Here is a 22,928-nt window from a genome sequence, read left to right as displayed (position 1 = left end):
CGCTGCCGCGTTTCCTAACGTCAGCGTTTTGACAGGCAATCTCCGTGCCCTTCGACTGAGATGTGTTGATGTTTGTCTGTGCGCGCGTGACACTATGCTTGTTAATTTACTTATTAAGCAATTGTTTACAACTTTATACGTCCGATAAAACTACTATACTTACTTCGTATAGCAAATCTGATATTTGGTGTCGCAGTCGATGCTTTGCCTTTCGGGCGAGGCCGCGATCTTTTTTTAAACAATGCGTCAGTTTGCCGCTAATGTTCAGCAAGAGCGTTAATAACCTAATCCTGTTGTTTTGTCCTTGGTATTTTCTCACAGTCTCGCAAATTTCAGCGACACGCGAATCGTGGGCAAACGATGTCGTTTGTTTGTCATGGCTGGTACAGTTATAATGCAATACCTTTAGGTATACATATTCAGGGAAATAAATAGAAAAAAGGCACCCCAGGCAGAAGTGTTCCTGCACGCGTAAGTGACAACTATATTGAACGCCTGCCCGGCGTATTTTCGGCGCGGCTTCGTACGGTGGCGTCGCGTTCATTTCACGCTGCTTGGTAGCCGTGCTGTGATAATGCCTGAAATACGTACAGCGGGTTGTTCTGCACAAATGTGGCTGTGCTTCAAGGAAACTTTTCCTAAAGCGTTCACGTTCTGTTGTTTCAGCCGCAGCACCCGACGCTTCGTCCAAGGGATACTCTAGCGGTGAGTATTCATTGTCTCTTGTGCCTCATGTTGCTCGATACTCGTTCACCACATGCGACCGAATGCAGTTGCATGTTATTGTCGAGCATTACTCTCTCTTTAGCTTTGCTCCCACCCTCGCCCACTCCATTTTCGCCTTCTTGGCTCTGAAGCAATCCTCGGAGTTGTACGACACTTCTGAAGCCGACCTGGTGACAGAAGGTTATTGCTGTTGTCGCATGAGCTCTAAACTACGAATCTCAGTGATAGTCGCCGTCTGCTATTTGAGTCGCAGTGTGCAAACGTTTCCGGGCAATAAGATTTCTTTTTTGTCTCTCGGGTGTCATCTTGCAGTACAATGTACTGAATTCGGCAGTTTTGCATTTTGTGTTATGATTTTGGACACTCTGTATACCACCCTTAGACTTCGTTGCTTTGCCTTCGCATACACGTGTCATTTGTCTACACGAGAAATGAACAGACTGACCATAGACGGACACAAGCTTTCGCCTGTCTATTTCAGTCAGTTAACTTGTGTAGATTTCCAAACGAGTTATCTGCAGAAAACTCCAAACAAAATCCGACAGGCGATGCCAAGCCATAAGTCCATAGGACGTCTTCAGCAGTGTGTAAACCTCATAAAAGACAATCCTGCGTACTGTTCATAAATTGTCTAACCAAATCCTCGCCAGGGAAGCACTTCTTATTGTGTTCGCTCTTTGTCAAACACGCACGCACGCACGCACGCACGCACGCACACGCACACACACACACACACACACACACACAGACACACACACACACACACCATGACTTTCATCGCCCAGCGAACAGAGTATGTTATGTCATATTTATGTCATTCGCATGCTTAACCATTCTTTGTTCTCTTTTTCCCCTCGTTCCAAATGAGTAGCTGTGTAGATCATACTCAGTCAAACTGACTTTTATATTTATAGCATTTACCCTACAATCTCTCTCTTGTGGGGGAGCTACTGCGTTTAAGGTTTTCTTGTCGCCAGACCACTGTGCGTCTCCCGTAATCGGTCTCCGCGCGTGCATGCAGGAAGCATGGCGGCGATGGGCATCATGATGCTTCTGCTGGGCGCTGCCCTCGCCGTGGGCGCGGTCTTTCTGGCAGCGCGGAAGTACCCGCGCAGCACCATGACTACCATACTGCTGCAACCGACGAGCACCGCCGACAACTAAAGCCCCAGCCACCGCATTACGTCACGTCTACACCGCACGCTTAGGGCCGATTTACGCTCGAGCCGCCCTTCGCCGCAAGCCGCACCGCACGCGTGCGGTCGCGCGAAAGATTGCACGTATCAAACACTTGTGCACAAATTTCGGTTTACAAAGTGCTAAGTATACACCGTGCACACAGTGCAAATGGTAATTTCTGCACAAGTGCGGGATACGTGCAATCTTTCGCGCGACCGCAAGCGTGCGGTGCGGCTTGCGGCGAAGGGCGGCTCGAGCGTAAATCGGCCCTTGACGCCGTACATACCAGAGCGCCGTGAACCAGGACCTATCGCCGTTCACACTTGACAGTGCAAGCGGCCGTGTCGCGTGTCCGTGAACGCCGCCGCGACGCGGCTTCGCCTGGGGTGTGGACTCGGGAGATCGTCGCAGTGCGCGAGACTCGAGAAATATCATTGGTGGGCTGCCGCGTCACGTGACACACCATGAGACTGTCGTCATCGTCATCATCTGCCTATACGCACGCTCCGTCGCACCAACTCTGTGCAGTGCAGCGTATGGGGCTCGTATGTACCCGTCAAGCTGCCTTGTCGGCAGCCTTTTCTTTTCACCCCTCCGTGTACATTGATACATAAATACATTGATTGATTGGTTGGTTGATTGATTGATCTTGAGCCAATCTGTGTGGAGAGCCGGCTGCATGTTCCATATAACGGAGCTGGCGAAGCTCACCCATTGTGCGCTGTTAATGCCTTCCGCGAAGCTGTCCTTCAGTCGGCGTCGCGCGGAGGCTTGGTGGAAGGCGGACATTGCAACAGCTTCTCTTCCGATTCTCTTTTCTGATTGGCTGACGCGACGCGTTGCTCTGGCTACACAGCAAAGCCCGAGGGCGCGGCATCAAATCCCGGCCGCTGTAGCCGCATTTCGATGGGGTGCGCGTTTACGGTGCACAATGGGTGCACGTTGAAGAACCATAGGTGGTAAAAATTGATTCGAAGTTGCCCACTACAACCTGCCTCAATATCATATCGTGGTATCGGCACGTGAAAACCCGTAAGTTTAATTAATTTAATTACACCGCATGGATATGGCATGGAGATGGTGAGATGAAATAACATTCTTGGATGGAGTATAGTTGCGTCCACCGCGGTTGAGTCCACTGCCGCCATGAAGGAATCGAACGACTGATGCCGCTCTCGGTAGCATTTAGCTTGCCTCGGTAGCTGCCGCATCATCTACGGGCGTGCATGAGCTACAAAGCTGTATGCATGTTCCTTTCACATTACAGTTCGACTACACTTTTCATCTTGAGTGAAACATCATACACTCGGGTTTCATCAATAAACAACTGTTGCAGTTTTCGTAGACACGGCTGCACCGGTGGGAAACGGAAACGCGATGTTATTTGGGGACCGCGGTAACAGCGAGTGCACAGCGCTAAACCAAACTAATGAAATGCACCCCGATGCGCAACTGAGCTGTCCAGATAGGATAAAACCAGACCGAGGATGCTGCATAGTGATATTTCGGCCTATTCTGGACGTTCCGCCATCTTGTAAGTTCTAATTGGCTAACATGGCTGCCACGGCCTCTCTGATTGGCTGAAAAAGCCGCCTTTGCAGATTTTGACAAAACGTCCAGGGTATCATCGCCAGGAGTGGACGTGCGCTCTAAATCTCTTCCCGGCACCGTCCAAAACAACCACTCAGCGGCTATTGCATGACGTGTGCGCTACTTGCGTTGTCGAGTATGCCTTTACTCGTTCACAGAGCACAAGGCTATGGCGGACGTGTCGCAATTCTCTGCAGCTTCTGCCGGCGTGTTCGCGGCGGAACAGGATGTCGTCGCGTCGACGGCTAAGACAGGCGACATTATCGTTCCGCATGTGAAGAATTACCGGAAGCCGTTAATTTCGACCTGCTTGAAGATTAGTAGAGTGAAGACTTAAGGACACTTTTGAAGAACTTGTGAACATGCTAGGTGAGGAGGAGGGATTGACGCTTATTAGTCCTACAGAAACTAAGGCCCCTGTCCGGGCCTGTTAGTAAGGCTCGGGCATCTTAGCCCAGCCCATGCTTGATGCGTTGTAGCAGTAGTAGCCATTGTATATTATCGAACGTTCGTGAGGGATTGGTTTACTCATCCCAGCTGCCCGGACGTTATTGCGATGGTAATCTTGAAAGTGTTGTGTTTTTTGAAAACGGAGACTATGGGACTCTCCAACAAGGTGTCTTTATTGGAGGGATATATGCCCCGCAATGTTCACAAGTTGGGGAGCCTGGGTCTCTGTTATGATAATGTGCGCGCTTGGGGTGGTGCTTTGAGAAACGAAAGATGACAGACAACGTGGAAATGTGTCTTATGCGCTATTTCCATCGCCAAAACATCGTCCTTAATGTGACTGTGCTCATTTATGTCTCATTGATGTTATGTCTTCCCGTTGGATAACTCATTGGTGCATCAGTGGCTAAGTACAGTGTGTCAAATATTTGGTGAGTCATTCACATATGCTGTGATATGTTCGAGCTTCTCGGTACATGCTTTGATAACCTTCTCTTGGCTTTCTGGTCTTCCGTATTGTCTCTTTCTGTGGTCACCGCTTTGTCAACACGCTGATAAAGATCGATCTGTTTCGATAAAACCGCATTGCATCTCTCACTCCAGCGAAAATATTCACCGTGTACGTTAACGTATGAGTTTAGCGCAGCTCTAGCCAGTAATTAAGCGCGGATGGGAAAAGTATTGATGCATAATATTTATATTACCCCGGCATTAAAGTACATGCATGGGCACTGCAGTTGCAAGGATGTCCCCTAGCTGGCACTAGTGTTACAGATGCCGGAATTATAGTGACAGGCTGGGGACACTATACTGGGGATGGTAGCCTGGCTGATGGTCCGGCATGTGCTACTGCTGGCGTTGGGGAACCTTGGTACACACAGTGAACACACACACACAGCACATAGTACACTAACTCTGTGAAGTTACTGGAGTGGATGCTACAGCAGTGTTGTATTCTCGAGTGATCACTTGCGGTATGCTTCCGCGTTTGCCTGTCCATGGCGCCTGCTGGCTTAGCCATTTGAATAACCCAGTAGCGAAACAGAACACATCGGAGAAAAAGGCGGTGACGCACACAAGCGCTATAGCCCGAGCCGCTACGCTTAATTGTTCAGTCAGTTAATGCTCCCTGAAAGTGACACGTTCGAAAGCGATCTATCGAGCATGTGACCTCTAATGTCAGAAATCGTTGCGTAATATGCGAATGTACACACGGGTACATCTATACTCAGCATCAGAGTTTAGGAGTTCCCCAGCGCATGTCACGTAACTTCTACTCCCAGCTTGTGATTACTATGGAGATCAGTACAGTGTGAACGAAAACCTCCATTTCTAAATACCTTCGCTGGACTTAAAAAATGGCCCAAAAACGCATTTGTTTGTTTGGTTTCTTGTTCGCGTTTGATCCATGGACATCGAAAGATGAGTGTATATATCTAATGTTTGTGCCGGTTTGTCTCCTTCACCTGCTCCTACCGTACAGATCTTACGACCTCATCATCTGCACATCCCTCGTTCACCTTCATCCTATTCCCCCCCCCCCCCGCAAGTCACACACAAGAAAAGTCAAAACCGAAACTATGAAATTCCCGCCGTACCTACTTACCGTTCAGCCCGCTAAGGAAACCACTCCTGCCGGTGTCCTTTGCGAAAGCGATAGGCTACTCCAACTCGTCTTAAGAACAGTTTGTGGAGATTGATGCTCGTCGAGCGCTTCACGAGCGTCGTTGTACTGAGCACGTGCAGTTCACGTTGTCTCCGACCGCAGTTGGATTCAGCGAGAGAAAGGCGCAGACATACATGGTTGCAGCATCTCCCCCCCCTTTCTTTTTCTTTTTGGCACACGCTAAAGAACTCGCACAACATCAGCCAGAAATAACAAAAAAGGTAGTTTTAATTCTGGAGTGTTCGCAATGTTCCGTGAACAGAGAGCTTGGCGAGACAAGGTGGCCGCTCGCTTGTTACAATTCAACACCTGTGCGTGACGAGACCCAGTGAACAACGAAGTCACGTGCTTAGCGATGTAGGCAAAAGAACTGCTTCGCGTTTCTAACATTCAGTAGGCATGTTCAGTACTTTGTCTTGTGGAGCAGTCCCTCGACCTTCCCTCGAATGTACTCTTCGTATATGAATGTAAGATACGGCATGGCCCCTCCGATAACAAAAATATTTTTCACACACTTCGGGGCTTACATCGCCGTCCTCAAAAAATAATCGTTATCTATCTTGCGTGCAGCTCCTTTCTTTAACGCTTTCTCGTCCGAATTTTATCACTGGAGCGAGAAATTTATAATGCGTGCATCTGCATAACAAAAGCGAGGGAAAAAAGAAAGAAAAATGATCGGTGCAGTTTTTGGCAACGTATGAAAGGCTTGTCTCATAATCTGGTAATAAGTCAGGCCGTTGGAGACAGCATGTGGGCCTTCGAACTTATTTCCTAATCATTACGGTTTTTAGTATGGCTAAAAAAATATTTGAAGAACATTCTCGCGCTACCCAAGGCCAGTGATGTGGCTTAGGTAGCATGCTCCAAAGGTATACTGCAAAGGGGCCTAGCTTGAGCTTGACGCGGGCGGTGCCCGGATATTTGTGAAATGTCACGGAGAATCACATTTATCTGCGACACCAGAATTGACAGACTACATAATTAGACATGCTTACGCTCGGATTACGAAGGTTATTTTTGGTGTCTGCGTTTCGCCATTTCGGATATTTAATGTTAAGCATTATGATTCCTGTCGTGTACGAACCCCTGTACCAGAGAGGGTTAACAATCTACGCTGGCTGCTTTCCGGTCGGATCTACATGTCACGTTGGTGGTACGCGCATGCCGTTCGTGACCTGATAATGCATCAGGAGGCACCGTTAAATAATGTAATCGGAAGCAGAGATAAATGAAGATAATTGTAGGGGGACGATAAGACCCCCCCCCCCCACAAAGTGTGCGAATTTGTTTTTCTTAGACTGTATAGTCCGCGTTTCTCATCTGCCTTGACCATACACGAATAAGAGAGAGAAGAGACTCACAGAAAGATAAGATAGTTGAAATGATTAACTGTGGTAGAACAAGGAGTGCCGCTGAAGGCTTGAGCGACATTCATTGTTCTACCACGGTTAATCGCTTGACCATACACAGAGTTATAATTTTGGTCACGAGACCACCACTTTTTCTCATCGGCGGCAGACAGCCGACATGCTGAGGTAATGTAGGTTGAGAAAAACGTCCTTGTTGAATACCACTGTCGTTTGTCGCATAAGATGTGCCGACGGAATCACGGAATACGCCGTTTACCGTCAAGTATTCCCGGTATGTACAAGCATGCGGGAAAAACGTAACAAAAGCGTCGTGGATGTCCTTCTGTGTAAAATGAAGATCGGGAAAGTTTTCAAGAAAAGGAGGTGCGAATAACGCACATAACTGATTGTGGAAAGGAAAGAAAGAGAGAAAGGAACATTCATAGAATGTTTACGACACGTTCAACTCTGCTAACTGGCAGAGCTATACATATACATGTAGAGTTACGAACATCAAGGGTAAGTTTAGAATTGCGATGAGGGCATATATGGACTAAGCAGACGAACGTCCTGCCTGTCTGTCGCAGACTGAAAGTATAACGGAGCTGAAGTATCGCGATTTTTTTTTTTTTTGTAAACAGTGACATGAATACATTAACTGACATACAGGGTTTCGCACTCTCTGTGTTTTCTTTCGTTCGCTTTTCTCAGGCTTCTTTTTGTTTGTTTGTTACTTTCGTTTTAGACGATAGCAGCCGCACAGCGGCGCAGATGTCTCTTTATTCTTCTTTTTTCTTCACGTGTCATAGTTGCGATCGAACGACAGTTCCAATCCGCATCGGTGATGTTCGAACATTACTCGGAATTCGTCCATCAGACATTGTCAGGAACGTACATGTTCAGGAAAGGCGCACTCACCGGTTTCGTTCGTTTTGAAAACTGCCGAAACGGCTGGTGTAGATTCATGTGCTTCTGCAAACGGCGAATTCGAGTCGAAAATCATCTCATTAACAACGAGCAATTACGCCCACAACGCTCGCCTATAGTCCGAAGAGATCGACATGTACGTAGTTCGGGGACATCCGACACGAACGGCGTATTAGTAGACTTGATGCACCGTGAGGCTGCACGACTCCACCGCACTTAATGCGCCAGCGGCGCCATCTGTCGGCAACGAGGAAGCTCTGAACTGACAATGAACACACAACGTAGTGCAAACCTCGAAGCAAATTTCTCGAAGGATAGCCACGTGGCCTTCACAGAACGTTTCACGGCACGGAGTTCTACAACCGCTCACGTGATGGCACGTGACCAGGGAAAATTACCTTTGATTACGACGGTTTACAATTACGACGGTTTACGATTGCGTCCCATCTCGCAGATAATAGCAAGGCATCCGACGTCTAGGGGGCGCGCGCGGTCCCAGGAGATCTCGGAGGCCATCCTCATAACGCACTGCCTCGTGACGCTCGCTAACAGATGGCGCCACAAGCGCTGTTCAACATGGCGACCACGCGGCTTAACGGCGTAGAGTGCACTCTGGAGCTCAGAGTACGAAAGTCGCTGCGTCGGCGAGACTGAGCGCGACAGTCCTTCAATAAGAAATATTAGTGTCCAAAAACAACAGATAAAAAAACTACTTGGTCGAAACAGTTACGCAGCCACTCCTTGTCCGAATCAATGCGAATGCGTAGCGCGCTAACCAACGAAAATGTCACCACCATCCCACCGACGGTTTCAGGACAAGGAACTGTTTCAAAAAAGTAATTATCCCTCGCACAGAAATACGTAATCGAAATCCTGTCTTTCACATCAACGGCGCAACACTCCAGCCCCTTGCCCTCGCAAGGGTTGGGTGCGTGGTCCTATAAGAACTCTGCGTCGACGAGCTCTTCTAAATTTGATGGCCCCCGTTTCTTTTTTTTTTTCGTCGTCATTCCGCCGAGCAGGAAGCAAATCATTCTACACACGCTGCAGCCGGCCGCGAGTAATCCAAACGAACTATAGCATCGGTGAAGCACCATGGGACAGAATAAGTTAAGCCGCCGTTCCGTTGGCGGACACAGTCCTTAGCGCCACATTGCAAGTCCTGTCCTTGGTGTTGGCCACCGTCGCCCGGTACTCCTGGAGAAGCTTCTTCTCCGCAGGGCCCCACGTGTCTGTCGGTTCGAACGCCGAGCGAATGTTCTGCGCAAAGAACGGGGAAATAGGATATATAAAGAAAACCATGTATCAAGAGAGAGAGAGAGAGACACGGAGGAAGGAAACTAAGGAGAGGCCCTGACGTCACTCTTTGTGAAGCAAAAGTGAAGCCGGAAGTTGGCGTTGCTCGTGGCGATGCTCCGCCTTTTGTGCCACCCTCCTCTCTTGTTTACATGTTTCGCGAAACCACGCCGCGCTCGCGCAACATCTGGCAGAGCACGGTGCAGGTAACACAGCGCTACAAGACACGGTGATTCACGCAAACCGGCCCACACAGCGCCTTTGCCACGGCACGAAACCTACCAGAGCAACACGTGTGAGCGCTCAAACAACGCCGCCATTGTGGCCCAAAAGGCGTGGCCACACAGCAAAAAAAAAAAAAAAAAAAAAGCAGCAAAAAAATGAGAACCTACCACGTCATTTCCGCCACATTTTTCTCCTAGCGCGCGGAAGGGGTAGGGCCTCTCCTTAGTTTCCTTCCTCCGTGGAGAGAGATAACTTATTTCAAAGAAGGCAGAGAGGTCGGCCTGAGCTAACGCGCTCTAGACATGCTACTCTGCACAGGAGGAGGGGGAAGGGGGACATAAAGGTGTGATGAGGGATGCTGATGACATAGAAAGAGGGATGCGCAACGGTGAAAGCAAGTTCAACATTCCGATAACATTCTGATTCATTCAGAAAGCTAATACATGAAGCCACTATCCGGTTCCGTATCTAGTCAGTAGTTATTAGTTCAAGTGAACTTAAAGGCGCTAGCACGAAGCTAGTGTGTGGGGCATGTATCAAGGCTAATACAGTATCAACCGTGTGCGGGATTGTATCACCTATACATGTACGGGTGGATGTACTTAAGTAGGGTGTACTGAACGTAACGTACCAGGATACGGACGCAGCGGCATAAAGGTTCAGTCAGAGAATACGCGCTTCGACCAAAAACAGCAACACGCATTCTCTCTATCTGTATTGTGACTAATGCAGCCCACCCCATCATTTACTCGAAGAACGCTCATGACAAAATATCATTGTCTGAAGGAGCCCCATGGCGGAACAAACACTCCGTACGGTTTATGCAGTCTCAAACGCAAGATCTCTCGCAGCCAACGCATCCATCCTAGAATCAATTACGGTCGGTGACAACCAAAGAATTTACTTGCAAGTACACCGCTGTCCACTTGTGTACATTGCGCCAGCCAATTGCTTTCGCTTACTTCCGTGTAGTCATGGCGGAGTTCAACATCATTCAATACCGGCGTTCTGATGGGAACTATACATGATACATATCATATACATGATGGGAACATATATTGGAACGCGGAGAAACACAGGGTCGGTACCGGGCGGTTTTGTGAACGGAACTTGAACTGAACTTTCTACATCGTCACCGAGAGTAGTTCAGAGGATACTTCGTGCAACTACCGCATTTCTAAGCAATAATATAGGATAACCGGCAATGTCGCGAGGAAATTCAACCTAGTCGCGACTTCCGTGCTTCTAAAACCTTTGCGATCGGCTATACGTACAGCTGGACAAGGAATTATAATGCTCAATAACCAAACACAAGGTCTCCCAGATGTACATCTGGTTACGTGCTCGATTAAAGCGCATAATAACGCAAGCATCTAGCAAATAGGTGCAGCACAAATGTTAGTTTACAAAATAAGGTGTGAGAAAATACCTTTCTGGCCCTGAAGAGCGCCACGCCCGCCCAGAGTGGAATCTGGATCATGGACAACGAGGCGAAGAACCAGCCGAGCCGGTTGGCCCACGCTGGATACGGCTCGACGTTGTTGTACATGACGGGGGCGGCCATGACTAGGCCGTACACCACTAGAACCTGCGCGGCGGACGAACAAGAGCATATACATCATGCGCACTCGGCTCGGAGTCGGCAGCGGAGATCTGCGCAGCTGCGCGGCAGCTATAGTATGTATACGCGGCAGAAAAGATTCGCCTTTAGAACAGTGTAAACAGGAAACCACCACCGCATGTTTCTCGGTTCACAAACGTATGCAGGTACCCGCCGTGGTTGCTAAGTGGCTATGGTGTTGGGCTGCTGAGCACGAGGTCGCGGGATCGAATCCCGGCCACGGCGGCCGCATTTCGACGGGGGCGAAATGCGAAAACACCCGTGTGCTTAGATTTAGGCGCACGTTAAAGAACCCCAGGTGGTCAAAATTTCCGGAGTCCTCCACTACGGCGTGCCTCATAATCAGAAAGTGGTTTTGGCACGTAAAACCCCAAACATAAACGTATGCAGGTTGAAATATTGTATTGGAGCTGGCAATAATCACCTCGACTCGGCCACTCAACGAATTAATTTGCGCCGTCACGCATACAGCTACTTTGGCGACCCTTCGTGGTGTCGTCGCAACACGCATTGCTCAGCATGGTTCAGCATGGTAAAGCGGTGTTCAACATGGCGGCGACATGCTGCGGCCGGTAAGGTATGCGAAGGAACAAACTAGAGAGAAGTTGCGTGCACCAGAAACACCTTGCGTACACGTTAAAGCGACCAATCCGCAGCCTCACAAGTGTAATCTATTGTTATCACATTAGATTACCCTTCCGTGTGCTTTTACAATCGCCCTCAGCTGTAATGCGGTAACGTAATGCTCTAACTCTTAAACATCGACTGTAATGATAGGCGGCACAATACTGAGCGGCTTCTCGGCACAACTAGCGTCAGTTGTCTGAGTGCGGATATCAAATGGACAGAAAGTAATGGTGTTCAAATTGCAATATTTCCCGAACATATAATTACGAATGTTCGAAAAAAGAACGGGTTTCGAGTGTGTAATCGAATACTGAAAAAAAGTATATGTTAGATGGGATGAAGAAATCGGGATGGTAGACGTACGCATAGGATGACTGGCGACAGGCATGCCCAGCTGAAGCGGAAGATCCACGGAGGCGTCTTGCCCAGCATGAACTTGATGTCGTTAGAGAAACGTCGCACACCTGCGCAGAGGAGAGACACACCAGGGGGCAGCTCAGGCGTACTGCCGGCGCGAAAATCTAGATGCAAGCGACGCGACAGACGTGAGCTGTCCCTTTCGCTTTGGACGTTTTTGACCGCAGTGCTCGTACAAATAAAGAATTTAGACACGGTACCATCTGCAGAAGTGTCCACAGGCTGTTAATACACGTAGGCGGTTAGCAGACGGTTGTCTTTTGTATGTCCTTTATTTTAGTTATTGTGGTCCTTAGGCTTCCGAACCGCTTGTTTGTAAAAAGTGTACAGACAACAGTTTGCAAAATGTTTAAGGCCGTAAGTTCACAAAATATGTATAGACGTTCTGTAGAGCTCCTAAAGGCTGTATAAGCACATTTCTGTGAGGAGCGCTGAAGTAAACGTCTCTCTTTGATTTTCCAAGAAAAACTTAACGAAGTGAAAGAAAAGAGGGATATAGCTTAACCATACTTTTACGGCACCTAAAAGGCAAGCAATGAGTTGGTTGTTTTTTCTCCGACGAATATTTGTGCTATAAAAGTGATTTGTGCAAGTATTTTGATATTTTAATTTCTACAATGTTTTATTCAGTATATGTTCGCTTGTTAAAGCAAAATGCTTATATAACGATAAAGTTGATCTATTTCGAAAAAAGCGGGAAAGATTCCCAAAGTTATGTGCAGGCTGTCTTGTGCGTTTCCTTATTTGCCCTTTGTTGTTTGCGCGGTTGCATGATGCATTCCAATATTTCCCAACCGCGTGCAAAACATTTACCTGTTAGTCGGACTCTAATGTACATTACCCTAAGGGAGCCCGGCAATGAAATTGGCAAGACAAGTTGGACTTGAATGCTCATCAGTGAAAATGCTAAAAGTGAAATCAACACATCCCCCTGTGTTCTTCACTTTTAGCACTTTCTTCTGAACTCCTTCTAGGGCTTTCATCTCCCTCTCCCTTGCAAAGTAGCATGCCGACGAAAACTTCCGCGCCGGTGAATTTCTCTGCTTCTTAATACCCCCCGTCCCCTCTCTATCTCTCTGCAGAATCACAACAAGGTAGGTTGCGTGACTTGTCTAACAAGCAACGAAAAGCGAAGCGCACGAGTTCTGACGTTTATGTCCAGGCTTCTGAACGTTCTGATAACACTGCGAGCTGTCGTTTCGAGGTAGCATAACGTATTTACACGATCACAAGGCGCCACTACAGCCTGCTAACGAGTACATCGATCGATCCTCCATTGCCCAACATCTGTCTGTTCAGGAGTGAAACGATTAACGTCCCGGAACACATGTCGGTTTCCGAGACCAACAGAGGCGGCATCGCAGAGTTCAGCGTCGAGAGGCCCCTCCGAGACACTTACCGTAAAGCCACATGAGTGCCATGACCTCGCACATGGCGATGAACAGCGCGGACACGCCGGCGCAGTAGGTGTCCAGCAGGTTCAGCACGTACTGGCCGCCCTGCGGAATGCGAGAACAGCACGGTCGTCGAGAGGGAAAGAAAGAGTGAAGCAAGATTTGCACGCAGTGCAGGGCAGTATAGACGGACTCGGAGGGGAAGTGCGCGTAGTTGACGTGCTAGCCGAGATGAAGAAGAAGAAAAAAAAAAGTGGTATTTTGGTAGGTCGTGCACTGTGTAGAGTAGGTTACCGGTAAATAGAACTTAATAAAGATGTTTATTCTCTCTCTCTGTCTCGTATGCGAGTTGCCCCGTTCACTGACATCACGAGTAGCAAGGGAAGACAGAGTCAGCGTCGCCACCTGTTCCTTAGATCTTGAGGGCAGCTCGCGCCAGATTTTTCTGGCAAGCAAAGAGTCTGCCGAAGCTCAAAGAAACTACTTCGTCTTCCTTTTCAAAAGCGCAGCATGTCAATGTAGCTCGGTATTCTTTTTCCTCGGCGCCCCATTCACGCGGTCTATACATACACCATAGCAAACGCGGAGCAGTCTATCAGTATAGTTATTGGCGCGCCCCACCTGAGTGACGCAGGAGAGTCCGATGATGAAGCAGGTGGTGCAGGCGACCAGCGCGGTCAGGCTGCGGTACTTGCGCAGCACGGGAAAGGTGTCCGACAGGACGGTCAACGTCGTCTGCAGGAGCGGGAACTGCGGGAGCGGACAGCAACAGGACGGGGCGAATGTCAAAACGAGTTGATGAGGTGGAAGCCTGGGCGAGTTGGTCATTCAATATCGACATGTTTGCACAGCGCAAAAGACGAAACAATGCTGTGACCCGCCGTGGTTGTTGCTCAGTGGCAACGGTGTTGGGCTGCTGAGCACGAGGTCGCGGGATCGAATCCCGGCCACGGCGGCCGCATCTCGATGGGGGCGAAATGCGAAAACACCCGTGGTACTTAGATTTAGGTGCACGTTAAAGAACCCCAGGTGGTCGAAATTTCCGGAGTCCTCCACTACGGCGTGCCTTGTAATCAGAAAGTGGCTTTGGCACGTAAAAACCCATAATTTTCAAACAATGCTGCGTTCTTCCTTCAGTCCTCGTCTTTTGCGCTGTGCAAATATGTCGATATCAAGATGAGCGATAAAAAAAAGAAACGCGTTGCTGGTCTAATTTATTGGTCCGGGTTTTCACGTTTAAACAAGACTGCGAGAAGGTTTGGTTTGGGTTTTCGTCTAAACATGGCGCTTGTCCAATTGTAAGTTGCGAGGATAGGGAAGGATCGGCCTGGGAAAATTAGGTCCGTATTCACAAACCAACCGTACAACACTTATCCTTTGCATTCCTCAACTTTTCGGGGCCTTAAGGTTGCCTAGAAAGCGAACGAAACATGTCGGGAAAATGCCCAAAAGAAAAAAAAGAAACGCGACGTAAGATGTAGGGAGGAAATCGTCTTGAAAGAAATAGAAATTACTCAACGGCTACGCAAACATCCCTATGACAGTGCGCGAGGGAAGAGCCTCCCGGAGACACACCGTTAAGGATATAAATATTAATCGCAGTGCGTAGAAACGGTACTTCCAAAATATTTTTCCCTGGCGACGAGAAACAGAGAGAGAACAAGTTAAAGCTCTTTTATTGATCACACGAAGATATGTACATTGGGTATGGTATAAAGGTGGGGCCCTAGAACTCTCGTGGGAGTTGTGAAGGGGACCCCTATGTCGTATGCTGTTACATAAACACTATAGAGCACTAGAAATATTTATCAATCGCACCAGCTTCACCGGCTCATATGCAGCATCATTCCTGCATAAAAATAAACGGATTCACAGGACAAGGCGACAGCCGCTGGTATTTCGTCTTCCTTTTCATCTTCGTCCAAAGCGGGCGGCTATTTAAAATCGCAACAAAATAAATAAATCGAAATAAAGTGCTCTCTGCAACGCTTCTCGACCGCGATACCTTTTGAGGACAGACTTTGCAGAGCACTATACGAACGACTCTGACGTTCAATCCTGGCGCGCATCTTCGGGCAACAGTGGCTATGGTGTTAGGATGCTGAGCACGAGGTCGCGGGATCGAATCCCGGCCACGGCGGCCGCATTTCGATGGGGGCGAAATGCGAAAACACCCGTGTACTCAGATTTAGGTGCACGTTAAAGAACCCCAGGTGGTCGAAATTTCCGGAGTCCTCCACTACGGCGTGCCTCATAATCAGAAAGTGGTTTTGGCACGTAAAACTCCATAATTTAATTTTTTTTTAAAATCTTTGGGCACCCCCCCTCGGGCATCGACCAACACCTCCTAGATGTAACCGAAATCCTGCTCGCTTATGGCGTGACGTCACAAGCGTCACCATTTTTTTTTTTCGTAGTTCGCCGGCAGTAGGCGACGAGCCGCCGGCTTGTGAGCGCGTCTTTCTGTGACCGTGGCTCGTCGCGCCTGCAGTGTGCTATACCTCGGCGTGTGATGTGTGCGCGCGATTTCGCGGGCACTGCGTGGTTGTGCCGTACTGCCTCGCGAAACGCGAGAGCCGTGCCCTTTTGTAAGTGTCGTGTGCGAAGGTGCCGAGCAAGCTATACCCCCAACGAGCCGCCGCTACCGGCGTTCTTCTCGCCGAAGGAAGAGAGCCGCCGTCACAGGATGGTCACGGGCAACAGCGTGGAAGCGATACGACGTGATGAGCTCTACGGCGGTAAGTGAAATTATTTTTGTCAACTCTCCTATAGTTCCAGCACAAATGACTTAACAACGAAAAAAGATTGTGCTATTGTATGCATACCGCGCCCTCGTCAACCTTTCTCGAAAGCGTTTCTCTCGGCAGTTTCTAAAAAAGTAATTAACAAGTAAGATAAAATAAATATCGGCGTTTGTCGTTGTTTCCTCTTTCTGGCCACTGCCTGACGGCAGCGCTTCAAACGACGTTACCGAGATCTTTGCACTGCTTAGTCATTCTTGAGCTCAGGACGTAAAAGGCATTTTTTTTTCTATGTCACTGCAGCGTGATTTCCACGAACAAGACAAGTGGGTTCTTCATTGACTCCCACTAATGTGGCGCTATGCGCTGCAAGCCATGTTTTCTTGAAAAAAAAAAATTAACGTGACTACAGCGTAGATGGCGATAAAACGCCCGGCTAATAATTTCGTTTCCTCGGGTGTGCGCGCTCGGCATTTCAGTAAGTTCGTCAGGGCGGGACCCCATACCGACGAACAACATTCAGACGCCCTCGAGTCGTTTCCTGCTGCGGTCCGTTTACTTTCGAAGTGATAAATAAAAAGCCTGCCTTTCATTTCTCGTCGGCCGACAACGGAAACAGGAGGTTTCAAATTCTTTCGCGCTCGTTAGCACAGTTGAGCTCGGAAGTACACAAGCGGGCACGATTAGTTAGATTTCAATTTATACTGACTATCAGTCTAGTTTTTCCAACGGGGCTCATCGCCAAGGCGACCGTCGTGACTGTGCACGTAGAAAAAAAACAATTAACACTAGGCAAAAAAGAACCCGAGAAACAGACAATAACGATAGAAAATAGTAGTGGAACAAGACTCCGCACACTTTTTTTTGTACATGCCGAATAATATCTTCAAAAGAAATTTACAATTTACTTATATGTTGACAAGATTACGTTTCTCCTCATTTGTGGGCCTGCGTTATTGTGCACTAGTTATTATCTTGTTATGTATATACTTGATTCTGTTGTTTGCTTGTCTATTTGTCACCTTCGCTGCGCCTGGTAAAAGGGGGCCCGAACCCTCGTCAAGTGGACTAGCTTCCACTTTTTGTTCGGGCCTCCTGCCAAACGTTCTTTGGAAAAATAAACACGATTTGACTCGATTCGATTTGATCGCTCGCGGCTCAAAGATAGCCGCTGCGGAATATCGCCAACTGCGCGAGGAGGCGGGGGCTACGGCGGTGACGTCACTATCGGAGCGAACAAGCTTTATTTCTAGCATAGTGTTTAATACAATTGCTAGAGGGAATCGTGAAGCTATAGTGTCCACGGGAGCTGCGAGAAAGGCAGTTGAGCCAGCATGGGATTGATGATTAGCACATGGATTTACCTAGTAATACACCGTGAACAATATATGAGCGGGAACACGCGAACGCGTGGCAAATAGCCTCGCAACCGAGTTGGAGCGATACGCGGATGGCACTGTCGAAAACAGAGGGGAAAGGGGGACGCCCTTCCGCTAACTTTTGGCACTTCAATGGCGACTTCGTTTGTCAAAAGCGGCAGCTTAGGGCATTTCACTGGCCGCCGATAGCCGATAAGACGGTTACTTGCACAGTAACTTTCTGCGAGTCATTTTGTTATTCAGTCATGCTTTTTTCTTTTCTTTGGGGGGGGGGGGGGTGGAGCGCATATCTTAAGCGCAGTGGCGTAGCTAGGTCTTCTGGCACCCGGGGCCCTTAACTCTCCTGTCACCCCCCCCCCCCCCCTTGGGTCTAGTCGAGGAAGGCGGGGATATCGACAATTTTCGGGTGTCTTCAGACGTATATGACACCCCGCCTCCCCCCTACTGGCCCCGTGCACCCGGGGCCCACGGCCCCACGGCCCCCCGGCCCCCCCTGTTGCTACGCCACTGCTTAAGCGACCGTTCCTGCGCTTAGCGTAAGATATCTTCAGACATACACCCATAGGGCCTGATATGTTATGCAGCCTATCGTGGTCACGCGTTCCAGGCAGACGGACAGATTTCCCCGGGGAAGTAGCTCTCGAATTTTTACGCTTCAAAAGAGTGCTGCTATTGGCCACGCTTCGGGGCACAAAGTTGTCAGTAACCGCAATATCAAACAGGTTTATTCAATGTGCGCTGGCGATGCGAAGTTCCGCACTTTTTATAAAGAGGCGCGTGGTGGGAGTGCCAACAGTTATTAGAACAGCGTCCTCCTTTCCACTTTGTTTCCGACCGGGGCCGCCACGTGTCGCCTCGGCTCCCATCTATCGCGTCGTCGTGAACCCAATACGTCCGTGACGGGTTCACGACTGATTGATTGGTTGGCTGATTGATTGATTGATTGATTGATTGATTGATTGATTGATTGATTGATTGATTGACGGGCTCCGTTGCCTGACTTGCACTATCGCTAAGCAACGTCAGACGCTCGTTCCTCTGTATGTGTATACTTTGGCGCTTTGTAGCGCTCCAGCCGTCTCCAAATGTAGTTTTAGTAACAAACATACGTTACTATCCTGACTTACGACACAACAAGCCTACGTTGAACTCAATGTACGACCCGACACCAGTAGGTACGATCAAGGAGCGGCTCCAATTACCACCCTGCCGGCCTCGGGAAGGGAAATAGTCCTTAAGCCTAACTCCTTTCCGCAGCCCTTGCTAACCCCTGGGCCCTGCCGCGATACGCGAGGTGACGATACTCGCCACGTTACCTGTCTCGCCACCTTACCAAACGTGATAGTGTGTTGATAAAGGTACTTTTTTTTCTTTATTGCCGGCTTCGACATTATCAACAAATAATACACAAAAGATAGAGCATGTCAACAAGGATTCTGCTGGCACGGCATATTCATTTTTTTTTCAATGTCAATCCATGTTGGTTGTTCAGGGAGTGCCCGATGGACATCCCTGAACCGTACTACAGCTTCAATGAAGTGATCGCCCGTAGGTCGCAAATCGACATCAGCATTGTTGAACTGCGTTCTAGCTTGACAACGGTACTGGTGGAAAAGAACACTGTAACTCCGAATGAGTTTCTTTATCACGTAAAGTTGTGCGGCATTAACAAGAAACAGTTACTGGTTCGTGGGCTCATGGTGACTTATACGGTGAAGAAAGGGAGTCAACTGCGTACCACGACGAAACGTTGAGGTCAGCGCTACAAAGCGTTAACTCTGACCCCGAACGAAACTGGCGTGCAGCAAACGTTACATTTCCCGTGTTCCGACATGAAAGGTTTGTCGCCTACCACACAGATCTCTCTTTTGCCCCTATGGTGCGAATTAAAGGTCCCCAGCAAGCACAATTTCATTTGTGCAAGTAGCCACCGCACTATAAAATGGGCGCCTATATACTTTGCACACCTGTAAAAGGAAAAGTTGACAGTCACTTTAGCATACGCTAAAGAGGATGAAGTTGAAAGTCGGCGCGCGCAGGAGACACTCATTACATTATACTTGACATTTTTATTTGAATGTGTGGTTACTTCCTATTACTTGTTTTCTCTTAGTTAACTGTATCTTAATTAACTTCGACAAGCTCGAGTGAGTGGTCCCTTAAGATATACAGCAAGCATCAAAGACACAAGCACTTGATTCAGCGGCTAATCTTGGAAACGCGAGCAGCATACCTCGCTGTCGATTCCGAGCAGGTAGAGCATGAAGAAGAAGATGAAGGACCACAGCTGTGGACACCAGAATGTGGTCAGAGCTTCGGGGTAGATGACGAAGGCCAGGCCTTGACCTTACGAGGAAAAAAACAACTAAAGTGAGAAATAAAGCGAAAAACAACTACCCTACGTACGGCATTGAGGCTGTAGCTACATCGGACTTACAGAATAAAGACTAAGACAACGATATCTGTGATAGATTATTACATTTTTTTTCTTTCTGCGCGGGAGATGAATCTATGAACATTCTGTACACAAACACTTTTTTGTCCCTGAGCTTGCGGCGGGATGCCGCAATTGAAGATGGGCTGTCGTGAGAGATCTCTAACAAGCCATGAGAAATCAGAATTGTGTGCTTCTCTCAAATACAAGCACGCGTGCGAAAAAACACTTCGTATCTGAAAGGCAGACAAGATTGCGAAGAACTCACCAGCCTTGGCAACCTCCTCAATGGGAACCTGCAGTTCCAGGGACATGTGGCCGAGAACAGCGAAGATGGCGATACCGCCGAGCAAGCTTGTGATCAGGTCGGCCACCACCACGATGGACGCGTCACTGCGACATAAAAAAATTAATAATGGGGTTTTACGTGCCAAAACCACTTTCTGATTATGAGGCACGCCGAAGTGGAGGACTCCGGAAATTTCGACCACCTGGGGTTCTTTAACGTGTACCTAAATCTAAGTACACGGGTGTTTTCGCATTTCGCCCCCATCGATATGCGGCCGCCGCGGCCGGGATTCGATCCCGCGACCTCGTGCTCAGCAGCCTAACACCATAGCCACTGAGCAACCACGGCGGGTCACTGCGACATAGCGATGCACGCATTCATTCAGCCAAGAGTGTCGATCAGCTCGCGTGCGGGGGGACCACACCTTCCTGGTTAATCGATATCAGCTCTTCGCGAGCTCGCTACCACGGCACACGCCATATGCAAGATATTCATGTATAGCCTTTGCTAAAGATTCCGTCTGCCTTCACTGGTTATTTACAACAGGTCAGGTTATGCTGCAACCTGCCTATTTTTTTCGAGCATGTATAGTAGTTATCTGTATTTACTATCAGTAACAGTTTGTCCAAAATTGCTAATCATTTTTGTATTGGACCCGTCACTAGCCATATAGGCTATCGGTCCAAATATTTCTGTATTAATTTTTTCCTAATCATGCAATAAAGTTACCCTTCTTGATTGATTGATTGATTGATTGATTGATTGATTGATTGATCGATTGTTCGATTTATTTATTGATTGAGCACCTAGTAGACGTAAACATCATATCACATCCTGTTGCCCGAAGTATGCAGTGTCCACGGGGTATAGGGCTAACTCTTCAAGTACTCGGGCAAAACTATCTTCTTCACCGAAAAGTTTGGAGAATAGACTACGGGTGGCCAAATTTATTGAGCAGCAGTGTTTTCAACTAGGTAATAATGGCGGCGCATAATCACCCCGGGCAGCACTCTTGAGGTTGGCTCAGTAAATCAACTCGTAGGTTACAAGCAATGATTACTGCGAAGTTCAGCACAATATCGACAGTAAACGCCTTAACTTTTAAAACAAAACGTTTATCGTGGTTTTCGTAGCTTATACAACCGATTCTGCGAACGGACAACGCAAAACTCGCCGGCAGAGGAAGGACTCTGCTCACACGTGTATGGCGTAGCGGAATGGGTTGTAGCTTCCGGACATGATGAGGCCTCCCCACGAGATGGCCAGCGAGTAGAAGACCTGCTCCGTTGCCCGCCTCCATATCTGCAGTCGAAGCGAGAAAGCTTGTGTCAGTGAATACTCGGCAATGGGCATCGCAAAGCCAGTCCGTCCGCCATAATTTGAACGCGACGGATGGTTGAACTCGTCGCGGGATACAGCGTGAAAAAGCAAGCGTGTGCGGCTCACCGTGTTCGCATCAATTTTTACGTCTGCTCTTACGTCTGCTCTCTTACGAACTATTAGCGTTCGGCATTCAATGTGACGATGCGGGTTACAGTCGAGCCCCTCCACGACGAACGTCTCTATACAACAAAATGACCTGTATAACGAAGGAATAATTATGTCCAGGTTCTATTGCGCGCTTTGCGGTGCGCTACTTTTAAAAAGAAGTGACCAGTATAACAAATGATTTCGGAGGCATCCAGCACTTCGTTATGAAGACGTTCGTCTGTACGCAGTGGATGACGTCTGTACATCCCACGCAATTGCTTGTAAGAGAGTCAACGAGGAACGCGTGAAGCGTGCGCGCTTTTTACTTTTCTTCCCGCGTCCTCGTCATTTGTCCCCTTTCCACACCGCAGGGTAGTCAACCGGACTCCGCCTGGTCGACCTCCGTGCCTTTCCGCTTGTGACTTCAATCTCTCGGAGAGAGAGAGAATAAACATTTTTATTTGGTGAATGAAGCTTTGGAGAGGCGTCCTCATTCCAGAATGCCTTGAGCTCGGGCCGCGTCCTGGGCCCTCGCAATCAGCCGTTGCTGATCCTCGAGGTCGGAGCTGGCCAAGGCTCTCTCCCAAAGCTCGTTGGTGTGGTAAGGGTTCCGATGATTCAATGGTGCCGCTCTGCAACCCCCTACTATGTGCCTGAGGGACCCGGGCTCTGCGCAGAAGCGGCATTGCGGAGAGAATCTCTCGGAGGGCAAGCAATTATTTCTGCTTGGTACAATGGAGCTCTGTATAAAGGCAGTTTAAGCGCATCGCAAATAGAACTAAGGCATAGTCTGAGTTGTCGAGGTGGACGTAGCACGTGTTCACGTCCATGGGACTTCGAAAGCCGGGCTCTTCGGGAATTGGGCAGCCTTTAGTGCAGCGAAGCCCGCGTATCGTACGCGCCTTTCGGAGAGCGCGTGCCACTTGTGCACGTCCTACCCGTACGCGAATTGTAGTCCGCACCGCAGCCCGTAAAGGCGATGTTCTTGCGCAGGCACAGGACTATAGCACTGCAGGTCTACAAGAAGAGTGTCCGTAGTCACGTAAAGATATGGAAACGCGCCGTACTGTCGTGCACAGATACCACTGCTGTTCACGCGCACTCGGCGACTCATGTCCTCACGTGACTGCCAGGACGCTCCTGATGTG

At 48.7% G+C, this 22,928-nt stretch overlaps 2 protein-coding genes across 3 annotated transcripts in view; one reads left to right on the top strand and one right to left on the bottom strand.

Annotated features, from left to right (window-relative positions):
• LOC135922006 (uncharacterized) overlaps positions 1 to 2,552 on the top strand; it is a 34,922-nt gene extending 32,370 nt beyond the window's left edge. The window contains exons 16-17 of the mRNA XM_065456411.1: positions 667 to 705; positions 1,748 to 2,552. Coding sequence (XP_065312483.1) covers positions 667 to 705; positions 1,748 to 1,890 — 182 coding nt within the window. The 3' untranslated portion in view covers positions 1,891 to 2,552. The remainder of the gene's footprint in view (positions 1 to 666; positions 706 to 1,747) is intronic.
• A 3,269-nt stretch (positions 2,553 to 5,821) lies between these two features.
• Positions 5,822 to 22,928, bottom strand: part of LOC135921994 (sodium-dependent proline transporter-like) — a 108,526-nt gene continuing 91,419 nt past the window's right edge. For both annotated transcript variants that reach the window (XM_065456400.1, XM_065456401.1), the window contains 8 exons: positions 21,509 to 21,612; positions 20,290 to 20,414; positions 19,821 to 19,933; positions 14,089 to 14,217; positions 13,473 to 13,572; positions 12,020 to 12,120; positions 10,838 to 10,996; positions 5,822 to 9,147 (listed from right to left, as the gene is read on the bottom strand). In XM_065456400.1, coding sequence (XP_065312472.1) covers positions 8,998 to 9,147; positions 10,838 to 10,996; positions 12,020 to 12,120; positions 13,473 to 13,572; positions 14,089 to 14,217; positions 19,821 to 19,933; positions 20,290 to 20,414; positions 21,509 to 21,612 — 981 coding nt within the window. In that variant the 3' untranslated portion in view covers positions 5,822 to 8,997. The remainder of the gene's footprint in view (positions 9,148 to 10,837; positions 10,997 to 12,019; positions 12,121 to 13,472; positions 13,573 to 14,088; positions 14,218 to 19,820; positions 19,934 to 20,289; positions 20,415 to 21,508; positions 21,613 to 22,928) is intronic.

The sequence above is a fragment of the Dermacentor albipictus genome, chromosome 6 (genome assembly GCF_038994185.2).
Source record: "Dermacentor albipictus isolate Rhodes 1998 colony chromosome 6, USDA_Dalb.pri_finalv2, whole genome shotgun sequence".
Lineage (NCBI taxonomy): Eukaryota > Metazoa > Arthropoda > Arachnida > Ixodida > Ixodidae > Dermacentor > Dermacentor albipictus.
The sequence above is the reverse complement of the archived record's forward strand: the minus strand, read 5'-3'. Positions and strand labels throughout refer to the sequence as shown.